General features: G+C 38.7%; 1 protein-coding gene across 2 annotated transcripts in view; it reads left to right on the top strand.

The window, feature by feature from the left end:
- Positions 1-1,006: 1,006 nt before the first annotated feature.
- NSMAF (neutral sphingomyelinase activation associated factor) overlaps positions 1,007-17,223 on the top strand; it is a 55,569-nt gene continuing 39,352 nt past the window's right edge. For both annotated transcript variants that reach the window (XM_081266082.1, XM_081266083.1), the window contains exon 1: positions 1,007-1,389. In XM_081266082.1, the coding sequence (XP_081122208.1) occupies positions 1,331-1,389 (59 nt within the window). In that variant the 5' untranslated portion in view covers positions 1,007-1,330. The remainder of the gene's footprint in view (positions 1,390-17,223) is intronic.

The raw sequence follows: 17,223 nt of genomic DNA on the forward strand, positions 1-17,223 counted from the left end.
AACTGGGTCTTAATATTAGATGTGTTTGAGTAATCATATAATTTAAAAGCATATTATTCAAGCATCCCTCAATGGTAAACAATCATAAGTTGATACTCAGAGTATTTTAGGAAGTCATAACCACTGTGGAATAGCAGGCATACCCACTAGGATAGCCCTAATCAAAAAGTCAGATAATAACAAGTATTGGAGAAGATGTGGAGAAATTAGAACACATCTACACTGCTAATGGTGGGAGTGTTACATGGGGGTAGCCACATCAGAAAACAGTCTGGCTATTTTTCAAAGTTTGGAGATGGAGTTACATATGCCCCAGCAATTCCACTCCTGGATTTCAGTTTCACCCAACACAAACAAAAGCCCAAGTCCACAGAAAAACTGATGCGTGAATGTTTACGCCAGCATTATTCTTAATCACCAATTGATGGACCAATATGTACATCAATTGATGAATATAGAAATTAATATAGTATATTGATACAATGGAACTCATTCCAGCAATAAAAATCAAGTACTGATTTGTGCCACAGCACCGATAAATCTTTACAGCATAGACCACATATTGTATGGCTGCATTATTTGAAATGTCCACATCAGGCAAATTCGGAGACAAAGCTGATTAGTGTTTGCTATGTCAGAGCCTTTGGGAGGGGTGGTTTGGGGGAGTGATAGGTCAAGGTGATGAAAAGGCTCTAAAACTGTGAGGATAATTGCACATGTCTATGGATATACTAAAAACCACTTTAAACGGGTGAATTCTTTGATATGTCAGTTATATCTCAATCAAGTTGTTATTAAAATGACAAAAAGTCATGGGATCAATTATTTCAACAACTGAAATTTGGAATCTAAAACTCCAAAACATTGTTATTTCAAGTCCCCGCAGCCAACAAATTGGTGGTTTATGGGCAAGCATCCATTTTCATTCGTAAAATATTTAAATAGCCCACTGTGAAGATTGGTAAAGCGGCGCAACGTTTCGTGTGTAAGAACCGTGCCTCTTCTGGCCTCAGGCCCTTGGCGGACTCCAGGGGCGGCCCGAGTGTGGGACGCGTCGGGTCACCGCGCGCCCCTCCTCCGGGCCTGAGTCACTGCGCCGCCGGAGTCCCCACGCGAGGATGCTGCGGTGAGCGCGGCCGGACGCCGCGGGGCCCCTGGGGCGCAGAGTCGGGCTCTCGGCCACCCAGCGGCGCCGCTCGGGAAGCCAGGCCCGCAGCTGCACGCTTCAGGACGGCCGCCCCGTCCGCCTTCCCCGCGGCTGCTCGGGACCTCCTCGGCGGGCGGCGGCGGGGCCTGCCGTGCGCTCCGCGCCCGCCCGCGCCTGCCCTCCATGGCGTTTATCCGGAAGAAGCAGCAGGAGCAGCAGCTGCAACTCTACTCCAAGGAGAGGTGCGCACCCTGGGTGGGAGGGCCGGGCTGCCGGCTGCGGGGAGGGCGCGGGGCTGAGGGCCGGGTCGGGACCGGGAGTGGGGACCTGAGTGGCCGGAGCGGAAACCGGGAGTGTGTCCGAGCCCGGCACTGGGACCAGAGGCCCGAGTAGGGAGCGGGCGCCGGCCAGAGCCGTGGGGACGGGAGCCGGCGTGGGGACCGGGCAGAGGCCTGGCGAGGAGCGTGTCTTAGGCCCCAGTCTTGGTCGGGGTGGCGCCTGCCGGGTGTAGGGGCGGGAAACCGAGCCCGGGCCCAGAGCGGTCCTGGGCGAAGCCGGCCGGGCAGCGTGGGCCGGCTCACCCGGAAGGCGGCGCTGAGTTGGCGCGCGTCCCTCCGCGAGCCCGGGAGCCTGGCGTTCGCCGGGGAGCGCAGCTACGCCGGCTGGGCTCACTTCCCCTCTTCCTCATACCCCGAAACGTCCTTGTCTGGACCCGGGTGCGAGCACTGGGCGCCGCGCAGCCTGGCGACCGTCCCCGCCTGCACGGGTGTGACGCTGACTTCCCAAGGCACCGCTCCTGTTTCCCCGAACCAAACAAATGCAAGCCCAGCTCCCTGCCGTAAGCCGAAGGGAGGGCTGCCCGAAAGGCCTCATTCTGAGAAAAGCCGAGTCCTCCCTGCCACCGCCTGCTCCGCAGACATCTCCCCAGCAGTGGGCTAGTTGTTCTGGGGCTCTCCGTTCGCAAGCGCGGGCCGAGTGCTTTTCACCCGCGTTCCCCTAAGGATTTAGGGTATTACAGCAGTGCAGTTTCTGAGTTTCTCATCCCATCCACAGAATTCTCTTTGAAGAAAGTTCACTTAATGAGACGAAATCTTAGGGTAATTTGATTTGCATTTCTGTAATTACTAGAGATGTTGAACATTTTTTTCATATATTTGTTGATCGATTCTATTTGTTCTTCTGAGAAATGTCTGTTAAAAGTGTTGGCAAGGATGTGGAGAAAAGGCACACTCATACATTGCTGGTGTGTATGAACTGCAAATTGGTTCAACTACTATGGAAAGCAGTATGGGAAATCTTGAGAAAACTTGAAATGGAACCACCATTTGACCCAGCTATCCCAACTCCTTGGTCTATACCCTAAAGACTTAAAAACAACATACTACAGTAAAGCAGCCACATCAATGTGTATAGCAGCACAATTCACAATTGCTTAACTGTGGAAGCAACCTAGATGCCCTTCAATAGATGAGTGAATAAAGAAACTGCGGTATATATACACAATGGAATATTACTCAGCATTAAAAGAGAATAACATTATGGTTTATGAATGTTTTCTCTGATAAGAGGATGCCCGTTCATATGGGGAGGGCAAGGCAGTGCATGGGATAAGTAGAGGAAATTTGGATGGGGCAAAGGGATAGGATGGAATGAGACAGACATCATTACCCTAGGTACATGTATGTTTGCAGTTACTTCATGCACAACCAGAGAATTGAAAAATTCTGCTCCATTGTATACAGTGAATCCAAGAGCTTTCTACTGTCATGTATAACTGATAGAACTAATTAATTAATTAATTTTAAAAAGTAAAATAAAGTTCACTTAGGCTCTTCCTAATGCTTGCTGGTGACCAAAACAGCTCTTCTGATTTCTCAGGTCTGTGGTCCTAGCCAAGTGCCAAAAGAAACTCTTGGTAAATCATTTTGCAAACACAGTTTTGGTTGTGAGAATTACAGTTATCTCCTAGTGCTGCCAATCTGTCAAGTTGTCTCAGAACGGATACCAAGAAAGCAGATTATACATGCAAGTATAAGTTCAGCTGAATATGTACAATTTTTGTAGAATCTGCACCTGTACATCTGTAGGTGTTGACTCAATCCCTTCCATCCAAATATTCGTACCTCTCTAATCTGTAATGTTGGTCTCTCCAGATTACTTAGTGTGAAATTTCATTTCTGTCCTGTGGAGAAGATAAACAGAAAACATTGGATTTGGCTCTCAAAAGCTTTTTTTTTTTTTTTTTTTTTGGAGTGGGGGGCAGAGGAGTTGATGAGGTTTTAGTCACAGAATATTTGTCTGTTAAATAACAATTGGGCCATAACTAAAATAACTCACACTCTGTATTTATAAGGCGTGTTTCTTATAGAAAGGTTAATATCAACAATATCAAGACTTGCTGGTACTCTGTATTAAATAGATGAAAATCCAAATGAACATTGTCAGAACTTGGAAACACTTGAATTACTGTCACGTTTTATGTCCTGAGGGTCATATATAATAATTGTATGGCTTCTTTGATATATAGGAAAACTTGTTTTCTTTAGTTCTGCCTCTTATTTTGATGGAAATAATTTGTTTACTTTGGTTAGTTTATACAGCTCTGCAGTTTTACAAAAATCTTCTGCACTTGCTGTTTCCATGTATAGGCAGTTTTGTTGATGTCCAATGATCAGAAAACATTACAGCTAGCAATCTTGGGAGTTAAGAGTTCTCACAACCAAAATATTTATCAATCAGGATGCATCAACCATCCCTGAGTGTCAGTAATTTGAAAACTTTGTGGAACATGTTTTATATTTATTTGGATTCTACTTACCACCCAAATTTCTTAAAACACTGCTTAATGGCTTTGCATCCTTGGACTGATGGATATACTCTAAAGTAGGGTGTTATTCATAGAATATTGATTTGAACTATAGGAACTGCTGATAATGAGGTATAGACTGGAATCAAGCAGTCTCTTTTATAAGTCCTTGAATTCATCTGAAAAGCAAGAGAATTTTAAACATTTATGAAGCCCCAAATTTACCATTTCTGCAAAGTTGTGTTTTTTTTGTTGTTGTTGTTTTTGTCTGCAAAGTTTTTTCTTATTCTTTTGCAACAGTAAACACACATTAGCAAGATTCATGTAGACCATTGGCTTGGGCACATCTAGGATACTTGTTACTTTCCCTGGGAAATTTGAGGTTATCCATGAATGGCCTCATCTCTTCTTTATGAGCTCATTGGCTTATCTCATGCTAAGTTAGGGATTTTAGATTTCTACAGCTAACAAATTATGACCCTGAACAAAAAAAGAAATTTAAAGTTAGTATTTTTTTTCTTACGTTGATGCTGCCAAATTTAGAGGAGGTGATAGTTTTTATAAAAGCAGAAGCAGAGAGATTGTTTTGGAGATTCTTTCATTGGTGGCAACAGAAGGAATGGAGAATATTGGAATGATTCTGGATGTTTATAGGAAGTAGAATGGACAGGTTCAGTGTGGTATATTGCATCTAAAAGATGACAGAGGAAGAATCCCAGTTAGGAATATTAGATAAAATACAAGATACTCAGTTAAATCATATTTCAGGTATGTAATTATTTATTATTTTTTAGTATAAATATATCCCATGCAAGATTTGGGATATACGTATAGTAAAATATTTTACTATATTTTTTTGTGTAAGTATGTTGTTTATTTTAAATTCAAATTTAACTGGGCATTGTGTATTTTTATTTGCTAAACATGGTAATCCCACCCTTAGACTTCTCAAGAGAATAACTACACAATTGGGCCATTTGTTAGTGATGTTTGTAAAGAAATGCTTTGATAATTTTCTGAATTAGGAAACAGACACTTGGCCATTCAGATTAAGTGCACTAGAATCCTGGTTAAGATTTAGATGGCAGGAGCCATATTAATTTACTAGTTGTTAAAAATGTCAAATTACAATTCACATGATTTCTTTGGAATTGTTAGGAATAGCAGATGTGGTCATTGGGTTAGCAGATGAGGATATTTTGAAACTGATACCATTTAAATATTTCTATTTTAAGATTGAGTATTAGATTAATTCTTTTTTTTTTTTTTTTGTCTTCATGTCTAGCTGTGGTGGTGGGACTACACTGATTTTCATATTAAGTTATGCAGAATTTTAGGTAACTGGGGTATAGTCCCCTGAGACACAGTCATAGTTTTATCTCCATAATGTTACAGAATAAATTAGTTGTGGTTTGTATATAGTCATTTTAGGAGAAAACATTAGTGATCTTAATTCTCTGTTGGATACCTACATAATTACATTCATAGTTTTATAGGCATTTCTAAGACTTTGCTTTAGACATTGCATGGGTGTATAATTATCTTGATTATGCTGATATTAAGTTCTTTTACTCAACATGTTTGTTTAATCAATTGGGCCTGTATTCATTATATTACAAACACGTTGAGCCAGGTGTAGCCACACAGGCCTATAATTCCAGCTGCTGGGGGCAGGGCTGAGGTAGAAGGATCACCAAGTTCTAGTTCAGCCTTGGCAATTTGGCTAGACCCTGACTCCAAACAAAAGAACTAAAGAAAAGTTTGGGAATGCAGCTCAGAGGTAGAGTATTTGCCTAGTATGTTTGAGGCCCTGGATTCAATTCCCATACTGCAATATAAATAAATAAAAACACTTGTAAATAGAAAATGATTTATTATACTCCTGTTTAATCTTTCATTTCTGGTGGGTCACCCCAGTCCTTTAATATTTCTTCATGGGATATGAGAGCTATTGAAAAGGAAAATTGCAGAATCAACAGTTAGTTAGGAAGGCTGATCAGTTGTAAGAAATCTGCCTAACTTAAAGAAATAGGGTTCATTTTTTTTCTCACATTAAAAAAAACACAGGAGAGACATAAATATTACATATATTGTAACTGAGAATTTCCATTAACCTTACCCCAAATGAATATTAGCTATATACCCTTATTGCTTATTCTCCCACATTAACTTCTTCCAAAATGGCTATTATTGAGAAGGCACAAGAATTGACCCATAAATAGATTTTGAGTGTGTTTGCTGTATGATTTGCATTTAAAAATGTCTTTAAAAATATATAAATGGCCATGTAAGGATTCAGTGCTTGGTTTCTTCTAAATACCATTGTGATTTCATCTTTTACCTGTCAGATATTTAGAAATGCATCATAAAATTTCCAACTCATAGATTTCAAAAATTTCTTGGTTATTACTTATGCATGATTGATTGATTGATTATGGCAAAGGAGATAGAACCCACGAATTCCAGCATGCTAGGCAAACTCCTTACCAGTGAGCTACACCCCCTAGCCCTTGTGTTTTTTTAACTTATATCTCATGAATAGCTTAGAAATGTTATTTTCTTGGTGAAGTAAATCTTTTATGAACATACAATGACCTCTTTGCATCAATTAATGATTTTTTTATTTTGTCTTATATTAATATATCTATGTCAGGTTTCTTGCAGGTTATTTGTATTAGATAGAATTTTCCCTTCTTTTAACATTTCTGTGCCCTTAATTAGGCATTTGTTTTAAAATAAATGGCTTACACTTTAACTCTTTTTTGAAGCTTTTAAAATTTTTAATATACTTTATAATGCAAAACTTTTCAGATAAAGATAATTTAAAGGCATATAGCAAATATACCAGAATGTTATAACATTCAATATATGAAGAACTCTTCTAAATCACTTAAAAAGATGAAGACATCAACAGAAAAATGGCAGAAAACAACAAACAGGAAATGGAAAGAAACTATCACTTATTGCCAGTAAAAATATAAAAACTTATTTTCCAACCTCACTGCTAATCAGAGAGAGACAATTTACCATCATAAAATAAGATTTGTTATCGAACAAATCTGAAAAGATTGTTCAAAGTGAGAGTGTGTAATGTCAATAATGCTTTGACAAGAAAGACACTCATTCACTGCTGATGGCGGTGTGAATTGAAAAAGAAATTACAGAATGCAGTTTGGCATTTTCATGCTTTTCTGTAATGCCTGAATACAGTGATCCTTTTATTATTTTATTATAAAAATACTTTATTTAAAAAATACATTTTGACAATAATTTTTTCTAATTTTGATAATTTTTATCTTAAATTAGTCCAGTTGTATGTATTATTATTACAAATACATTTTGACTCATTTCTGCTTTTAATTTTACTCTTGTATCTTTTTTCCCCTTTTTCTTCTTTGAATTAAATAAAGTACCCTTGCTCTTTCATTTTTCCCTGAAGAGTATGGAAGGTATAAATTTTATTTCTAGTTGTCTAGGGCTTTCCTCCTGACAGTATAAGGCTCTCGGAACATGTATTTCTGCTTTTCTAGGGCTTACCTGATAATTTACCCTCCTAACAGTATAAGGATCTTGGGTACCTAATTTCTGTTTTCCTGTTCCAAATTTTAAAATGATGTTTGGTATTTTTTATTTTTACTTAAAATCTATACATTAAGCTTTCTGATTGTCCAGCTAATGCTTCTATAGTTTTGCATACTTATTTACACTTCTCTTTGTTCAGCATTCCTTCTTATATGTCATATCTTTCTTATGAAATTATTTTTTCTTTCCTAAAGACTATCTTTCAGAAGTTCCTGAAATCAGGGTCCTATGATGTAAACTGCTTCTGTTTTTGTCTGTCTGAACATATTCTTATTTTGCCCTTCTTTATATCAGTTTTGTTAGATTTATCATTTTCTCAGCATTTTGAAGACAGTGTAAAGGCAAATAACCAGAGAATATTGCCTCAGACTTGCTGGAGCAGCGTTTTAAAGAAAGGAATCAGGGACAAAGAAAAAAAAAAAAATTCAGCAGCAGCATGTTTTGTGTCCTCCTGGGACAGCACACAGCTGCCTGGCTGGGCCAATCTCAGGCTCTCAGAGACTCCAGGACAGGCCAAGGACTAGGAAGCAGTAGGGCTATACTGTGGGGAAGCCTTGGTTCAACTGACCAGCTCTGCATTTGTGACTGTGGGCTGTCCTTGTTCCCTCGCCAGCTTGTTGGGGGCCAAGTCAGTATGATGTCACAGGGTAGGAACACGATTTGTGGCATCAGTGTTCAAGGTTTGGTGGGGAAGAACTGGTACTTTGCCTGGCATGATTAGGGCCCTAGGGTCCAAGTCTTGTGACTGCCTTAAACCCACAGCCACAGCAGGATCAGGATTCAGTGAAGCTTTTCAAGAGGTCACCTTTGCTTCTGGGACTGTAGCTTGCAACAAACCAGTACTACTCAAGTCTGCTCTTTCTAAGTAATCTGTCTTTTCTCTAGCTACTGTTAATATCTCATCTTTGAAAACAAACAAACAAAAAAGATAAAAAAAATATCTCATCTTTGTAGTGTTTTGCTGTTTGTCTAGATACAGATTTCTTTATTTATAATTGCTTAGGGTTCCTAAAGCTGAAATAGTTTTGGAAAATTGGGGGCTAGGCCTCTAGGAGTATTGCTTTTCCTTTATTCTTTTATTGTTCTATATGCCTCTTTAATATTTGTCATCATTATTTTTCTTTTGTGCATTATGGATTATTTAAACCCATTTTACATTTGACTAATTTTTCTCTGAAACTGCCTAATTTGGTGTTTAACCCATTATTGAAAATTTTAATTTCAGTTACTTTTAAATTTCTAATTCTTTTTCTTTCATTTTAATAACTGCCTGGTTATTTTATCTTTTTAAACATAACTATAGAATAACCAGCTGCAGATTATGGACTATTTTGTGGCCTTTACAGGTTTAATTAAGTAATTTGGTTGCTTCCTTGACTCTTAATTAGTAATATGTTTTATAATTTTTCATTGTGGCTTTTTGTTCCTTGGAAATATTTCCTCAAGAAGTCTCCCAGGCCTAAGTGTAAAGTGTATTTTTTCCAGAAAGTTTGCATGTGTTTTTGTCTGGGAAGGGAAAGGGAGCCCATTCATTTCTCTTGGGTTTTATTTTACTGTGCCCTTTGGATTTGCTTCTGATAAATTTAGGCTGTTTCTTGAAGGGTTAGGCAAAGCCCCAGGTGAAAAAAAGACTTTCCCAATGCGAGCTGACTTTACAGGATATCTACTTGAGTTTATTTTGTACTTCCAGGACTCTCCCTTACTTGTTCATCCGCTCAGCCAAGGATGCAAAAAGATTTTTATAATAATTTTTCTAGCAATTTCAGAACATCTATAGTGAGATTGTTTCTTTAGACATTTGAACTGCTATCTTACCTGAAATAAAATTCCTACTGACTTTGTTAAGCTCAGGTTTAGTTAGCAAGTCCATAGTTTCACTGGTTAAGTAGAGAATCTAGTTTGTATCTCCCCTCAGTTTTATGTTGTGGAACATAAGGCCTACATAAGTGATTTGACCAAGGTCAAACAGCTACATCCTGGCTGAGCTGAGGCCAGCACTAATATTCTCTCATCTAAGGTCAGCCCCTTTTCCAGTGTAACATACTCTGTTTTATTTATTTTTTTTTAGAGAATTTTTTAATATTTATTTTTCAGTTTTCGGCGGACACAACATCTTTGTTTGTATGTGGTGCTGAGGATCGAACCCGGGCTGCATGCATGCCAGGCGAGCGCGCTACCGCTTGAGCCACATCCCCAGCCCAACATACTGTTTTAAATATGAGGCCTGTGCTTATTTTCATGGTTTCCCAGTTTAGAATGATTCTGGAATGGTTGAAGTCTGGTTTACGTGGGTATTGGAATCTTTGTCTCCTGGCAAGCAGTAGGAACATACCTAGAACTTGTTAGACTTATGAATCTCAGCCACCACTTCCCCAGATCTGCATTAGTATCTGCATTTAACAAGATGCCCAGAGGACTACAAGTGTGAGAAGCACTGTTCTACATAACAGCAAGTGTGCATTCACACTGGGTTTGTTTGGTTTACTTGTTTGTCCTTCAACCATAGTTCCTTCTTTATTTTCATGGTGTAGATAAGGCTTGTGAAACATCCTGTCATGGGTTATGACCCTTGTGAAAATTGAAAGACTTTGAGAGCATAGGTAAATGTTTTTTAGCTTTCTCTCAAGATTGCTGAATATTGGGATTAGAAAGAAACAACTGGCTTTTTGGTGGTGTCAAGGAAAGTCATTATAAGAACTGTCTTGGCATCCACACAAGTCAGAGGGGAATATCATTTTCCTAGAGTCTGACTGGATGATAGGGCTTAAACTTACTACTGAAGGAGGTCTAAAAAGGATAGGTGAAACAGTGAATTTGGATGTTGGAGGATAGTACCTCTGAGATGAAGTACTTCTCTAGGGAAGGAGTGGCTAGTAATTTCCATGAAAAAAACTACTTAATCACTCAGAGGTTCCTATACAAATATGTAGAATATGACTAATAAAATGAGCCAGGTTTTATTATAAAGGAGGATTAGTATGTGTGTTAGATATTGCTGAAACTTGGTAGGACCAGCCTCAAGTACTAAAAATCTATGTATTTACATAAAAGGAAAGACCCTTTAGCAGGAGAGACAGTGATCTCTGAGTGAAAGGAAGATATGATACATCTTTACAGGAATTCATGACCAGAAGGAAAAAGCCCAGAGAACACATTGGAAAGAGGAACAAAGATAACATAAATGTATTCATTTGTAATAGGTCAAGTTAGTGGGTGGAAAGAAATGGCAGATGGGTACCTGTGTAGATCAGAAAACAGGAAGTGGCCATCCTGATACCTGCTGAAGGCTTAGATCTAATTACAGTTCTTTAACTTCCTTGTTGAAGTTTTAATTAATCCTAATACAGAGAGCTTGGGAACTTTATTTAATTCTGAACATTAAACAATTAATTAACCAGATAGCAATGAAGAAGCTGCTAGAAAAAGCAGTCATATCATGTTACTTATTACTGAAACTATAGATTTAAGAAAACAGATATTGAAAGTTTCAAGAAACAAAATGATAGGTTTTAGTTGACAGTTCTGGAATCTTCAAAATTATAATTTTGAACTTCCTATTGAAATGATCTTTTCTGCAGAGTTATAGATCGGGCAAGAAGATAGAGTGATTATACAGTTAGTGTTCCTCCAACTGTACAATATTTTCTAAATATGAATCAAGAAGGTTAAATACTAATGCTTTCAAAAGGTTAAATCCCACATGAGTAGAGGCTTTAAAAAATGCTATAGATTAAAAAAAATAAAGGCAAAGCAAATGTTCTAAAGTTGTATTTGAAATGAGGAAGTACTGGCTTTGGCCTAGGGCCCAGTCTGGTCGTCTAACATTGATTTATGACAGAGAAAGGGGTTCTTATTCTGTACTCTGTGCCTGACACTGATCATGTGACTAAAGACACAGGATCAACTTTTCGAAGATGCAGAGGATACCCATGTGCTCATGGCTCCTGGGGTAACATCCTAGGAGAGTTTGAGAGTAGAAGCAGAACTGTTTCAGTGATCTAGGAACTTTGAATGCAAAGAACATGCACATAAATAGGTTTAGTGCTAATTGGAGATAAGACAGATGGTTTAGAAACCACTAGAAGAGGAAGTTGTCACCAATCTCCAGCATGAATTTACTACAAAGTCAAATCACATTATCTATTCTCTCTTAATAGAGTTCTGACTTATAGGCCCAGAAAATGCAGTAGATTTAGATCATCTGAATTTTGGCAAAGGATAAGGTTTGTTTTTATGATATCTTAGTAGCAGAATTAAAGTGGAAATCAAGACTGGTATAGTTAGTTGAAATAATATTGTCTGAATGACTCTCTTAGGGTTCAGAAATTGATACACCAGGGCTGGGATTGTGGCTTAGTGGCAGAGCGCTCGCCATGCACATGTGAGGCACTAGGTTCAATCTTCAGCACCACATAATAATAAATAAATAAAAATAAAGGTATTGTGTCCATCTACAATTAAAAAAAATGTTTAACAACAACAACAAAAAGAAAATGATACACTAACGTATGGCACTTTGGCATGTTGAATACTTTAAACTAGAGCTTGGAAAGCCTTACCAGTGGCCTCAGAACCAAAGTCTAGTCTCTAGCCTTCTCTCTTCTGGCCTCTTTCTCCCTTCAAATGAGTCATAGAAACCAGAATTCCTCTTCCTCAAAGTGGGTCATAGAAACTAGAACATTTCACCCCCAAAGGAAGTCATAAAACCAAGGAAGGTCAATCACCTTTCTTCCCTTCATTTCAGAGGGGTCCTTCCCACACCCTAGAAGAAGGAATACTGCCCAGAGGGACCTCGAAGAATATGGACAGACAGGCCTTGCTAAGTTACCCCTTAGTCTGTGACCCTTTTGTCCAGTCATTGTCTTCACAGATGTCCATTGTCCATCAAACCTAAGCACAATAATAGGCAGTTTCCCCATGTCTTAGAGTTTTTATTACTGAAAGTTTCCATATCATGTTAAACTGGTTAACTACATTGGTCTTGCTTTTCTCTTATTAGCTTGTCTATGGTTACCCAAGTGTCAGCTCACCCATTTATGGTGGGTGAGGAAAGGTGTCACAGCTCCTGCCCCTACAGTGCTCTTCAGATATTGCTGTCAAGTAGATTATTGGGGGCATCTCCTGTGGGGAGAGTGTCAGTCACAGGACTGCAATCTTGCCCTGTCTACCAGTTTCTTAATTTTTTATTTATTTCAGAAACTATTTAAAAATTCCAGTTTGGTTAAACCAACTCCCTTGTTAAGCTCACTATTGTCATTAAATGCAAGGATATGAGGTATTCAGAGTATAGATGGCAAACACATGATGCCCCTAGGCTCTCCAGGCCCCTGTGGACGTCACAGTACTTTCTCCCACTGAGCTCACATCACAACTTCTCACAGTGAAGCTTCTCTTACATCTATAATTTGGAGACAGGATTGACTTATAAAACTGTCAGTACTGTTCATCAACAGAATGTCGAATAATTCTCAAGTCGCTGTGGATGCAGGGCTATCCCTAAGGGGTGGAGTGGAACTATTTTATGTTCTTGGCTAAGTATTAAACATATAAGTATGCTTTAAAATTCAGGTGGCATTGCCGGGCACAGCAGCACATGACCTGTAATCCCAGTGACTAGAGAGACCGAGGGAGGAAGATCACAGGTTTGAGGCCAGCCTCAGCAACTTAGTGAAACTCTGTCTCAAAATAAAACATAAAAAGGGCTAGGGCTAGGGCTGGGTTTGTAGCTCAGTGGTGGAGTGCTTGCCTCACATGTGTGAGGCACTGGGTTCGATCCTCAGCACCACATAAAGATAAATAAATAAAATAAAGATATTGTGTTCATCTACAACTAAAAAGTATTAAAAAAAGGGGGGGGCTGGGGCTAGTCGGGTGTGGTGGCACACTTCTGTAATCCTGCGGCTCTGGAGGCTGAGACAGGAGGATCGTGAGTTCAAAGCCAGCCTCAGCAATTTCACGAGGCCCTAAGCAACTCGGAGACCCTGGCTTTAAATAAAATGCAAAATAGGGTTGGGGATGTGGCTCAGTGGTCGAGTGCCCTTGAGTTCATTCCCTGGTACCAAAAAGGAAAAAAAAAAAAAACAGAATAAAGAATATATAAAACCATTATAAAGATGGGGAGAGGCTGGGGCAGTAGCTCAACAGTAGAGCATTCCTGGGTTCAACTCACAGTATAAAAAAACAACAACAAAAATTCAGGTGACACAAGGATACGACAACATTTTTTTAATAAAGTTGACTTGCTCAATAAGGAAATGTATCTAAAGAGAATGACCCCATACTCTATAAAAGTGGGTTAAACTAGGAACATGCAGTGTCACAGTCTCCTAAAGAAATAACTTACAGTCTGATATAATACTAATGATTTAGATCATACAACTATAAAACAGTGGGGGTTTTTTATTTTTATTTTTTAGTTGTAGTTGGACACAATACCTTTATTTATTTATTTGTTTATTTATTTTTATGTGGTGCTGAGGATTGAAACCAGCACCTCGACCGTGCCAGGCAAGCACTCTACTGCTGAGCCACAATCCCAGCCCCATTTTAATTTTGTTTAAAGTATGGCAATTTTTTTTAACAAAATTAGAATAGAGCTTGAAAGTTACTGTAAAACCCATGAAACTTAATTGTAATAATTTTTTTAAGTAGAAAAATTTTAAAGATTTAACTATATACTCTAGTAAACAGGGGAAAAGTTCCTTATTAAGTTTGAACAATATGATTTAATTATATACCTGCTCCAGGTGTTTTACATTTAATGCAAAATATGCATATAGATAAATTGAGGTGGCTATATTAATGTATTTGCTAAAATGATGACTTCAGTTCTGAAATAAAATTTAATATAAACTTTTTTAGGGATTGAACTCAGGGGTGCTTTACCACTGAGCTACCCCAGCCTTTTTAATTTTTTTTTTTTTTTTTTTTTTTTTTTTTGAGACAGGTTTTTACAAAGTTGCTGAGGCTGTCCTGGACCTGTGATCCTCCTGCCTCAGCCTCCTGAGTTGTTGGAATTATAGGCATGCACCACCATGCCTGGCTGATATGAACATGTTTAGTAACTATGTGGAAGCACTGGTTGTCTCTGAAGGTGGCTTGTGCTTCATAGTTATAAAATGATGTCATTGTCTTATTTATTTATTTTTCCCTCTCTATAAGAGGAGGAACTAGGGAGATCAGAAGAGAGAATAAAGAAGTGCACAGCTCCAGCCTAAGCAGAGGGTTTCCAGACATTGAAACATAAGGTAGAAACAAGGGACAAAGTAATTAAAATCTCCCTGGTCTAAAACCTTCCTGGAAATCATCAGATACATCAAAGGGCTGTTTCTAACTGTTGGGGGTTGATCACTCAGAAAATACTTTCAGTCCGAATTTTGTCCAAATTAGAGAGGTTTGTTGTTGTTGTTGTTGTTTAGCCAGCTGGGACTGCTCCCTGCAGAACCAAATTATCTCTGCCAGAAACAGCGCCAGGTCCGAGTTCTAAGGGGTTTATAAGGGGAAAAAAAACACATCCTCCAAATTGAAGGTGCAGGCCAGCAAGCAAGATACAAGGGCTGAGAAAGCAGTTAGCAGAGCGAAAGCAGACAATCACAGCCTGGGTTCAAGCACATTTGTGGGCACATGAAGTTCAGAAGAACAATTTTTAATATCTTAGAGATAGCTTAACATTATTTATTCTATATCACTTATCATATAATCCTATTATCCTACTTACTAATATCTCATAATCTATAATCTGTGATCTATATTGATTAGGCTCAGACCATAACATAGCCATCCTAAATCTTGTGATTATGTTGGAATTCAGATTAAGTATTGAGCATTTCATATTGTGCTCTGGTAGTTTAGCCTCCTCCTCTCTCCCTCCACCCTCCCTCTCTGACACACACACACCTATGACATATTTATATATCTAAGACATACTCATATATACATACTTACTGGGAATCAAACCAAGTTTATGACTGATATTTGTTCATGGATTTAAAAATGGAATGACAGGTCAATAAAAGTTACCTAGTAGGATAATAAAACTGGTTTCTACTGTCATTAATTTTATAAGTCACTCTTGTTTTGATTTAGAATTTATTTTTGTTGGAGGGTAGGGGCGGTACCAGGGATTGAACTCAGGGGCACAAGGCCATTGAGCCACATCCCCAGCCCTGTTTTGTATTTTATTTAGAGACAGGGTCTGAGTTGCTTAGCAACTCACTTTTGCAGAGGCTGGCTTTGAATCTGGATCCTCCTGTCTCAGCCTCCCCAGGAGCAGGAATTACAAGTGTGCACTACCACATCTGGTCATTCAGATTATTTTTTTAAAATGAGCAATATTTTCTTGGGTCATGAATATAATTTCCTGCTTGTAAGGATATTAATTATGGTCTCTGGACCTTGTCTTCTCTGCGTTGTCTCTAGTCCCTCAAGCTGCGTTCTTCCTGCTTGCTTTGATCTTGTTCTTTCACATTAGGGGCTGGTGATCCTGGGATCGCCGTTTGTATTTAGGTGCTGTCTTGGAACTTGATAACTGCCATTTCTGGACTTTTGGGAAGTCCCGGGACCTGCTTGGTTTTCTCCTGAGTGGTGATTTTTCTGAGGTATCAAATTTTAGTCTGATTTCAGAAGGAAGCAAAAGAAGCATGTGTGCCTAATCCGCTGCGTTTAATCTGAATATCTTTAGCTAACACACCACAACTCCACACTTCTCATGACCACTTTTGCCCGTAACTCTAGATGCTGTTATGTTTCCTGGTCCTTATCAAAACAAACAATGCTTATTTTTACTTCTTTGCCATAGATATTTTCTGTGGCCATGCAACTCAATTTTTTTTTAATCTTCCTATCTTATTTTTAGAAGTTTAAAGCATTTAAAATTTAAAGAATTATAATTCAACCTCATTCCATTCAGTTTACTTACATATTAAATACCATTGTGTACAAAGCATTAGATTGGTTATGACAGGTGCTACCAGGACCTGTGTCCTAGAGGCACGTGGTACTGTCGGAGTAATAAGAAGAACTCAAATCACTATGAGATATGATGTTGGTGTTATGGGCCAGCTATGTGGACAATGACCAAACAGACTCCATTTTACCCTGAGACATTTCATGTAAGAAATGTTTCTCCCTCTGTACCTATTAACAGTTGCTTAGCATAGCATGTTTGGCAACACAAAACGGCAATTATTTTTTTTTTCAATAAATGACAGTGGAATGTATTATAATTCTTGTTACGCACATAGAGCACAATTTTTCATATCTCTGGTTGTATATAAAGTTCGTTCACACTGATTTATGTCTTCATACATGTACTTGGGATAATGATGTCTATCACATTCCACCATCCTTGCTATTCCCCTGCCCCCTCCCTTCTTTTCCCATCCCTCTCCTCTATCTAGAGTTTGTCTATTCCTCCCATGCTACCCCTCCCTACTCCACTATGAATCAGTCACCTTATATCAAAGAAAACATTCAGCATTTGTTTTGGGGGGATTAGCTTAAATTTACTTAGCATTATCTTCTCCAACGCCATCCATTTACCTGCAAATGCCATGATTTTATTCTCTTTTATTGCTGAGTAATATTCCATTGTGTATATATGCCACATTTTTTTATCCATTCATCTACTGAAGGGCATCTAGGTTGGTTCCACAGTTTAGCTATTGTGAATTGTGCTGCTGTAAACATT

This window comes from Spermophilus citellus (assembly GCF_964194105.1).
Source record: "Spermophilus citellus genome assembly, chromosome: 14".
In the NCBI taxonomy this organism is placed as follows: domain Eukaryota; kingdom Metazoa; phylum Chordata; class Mammalia; order Rodentia; family Sciuridae; genus Spermophilus; species Spermophilus citellus.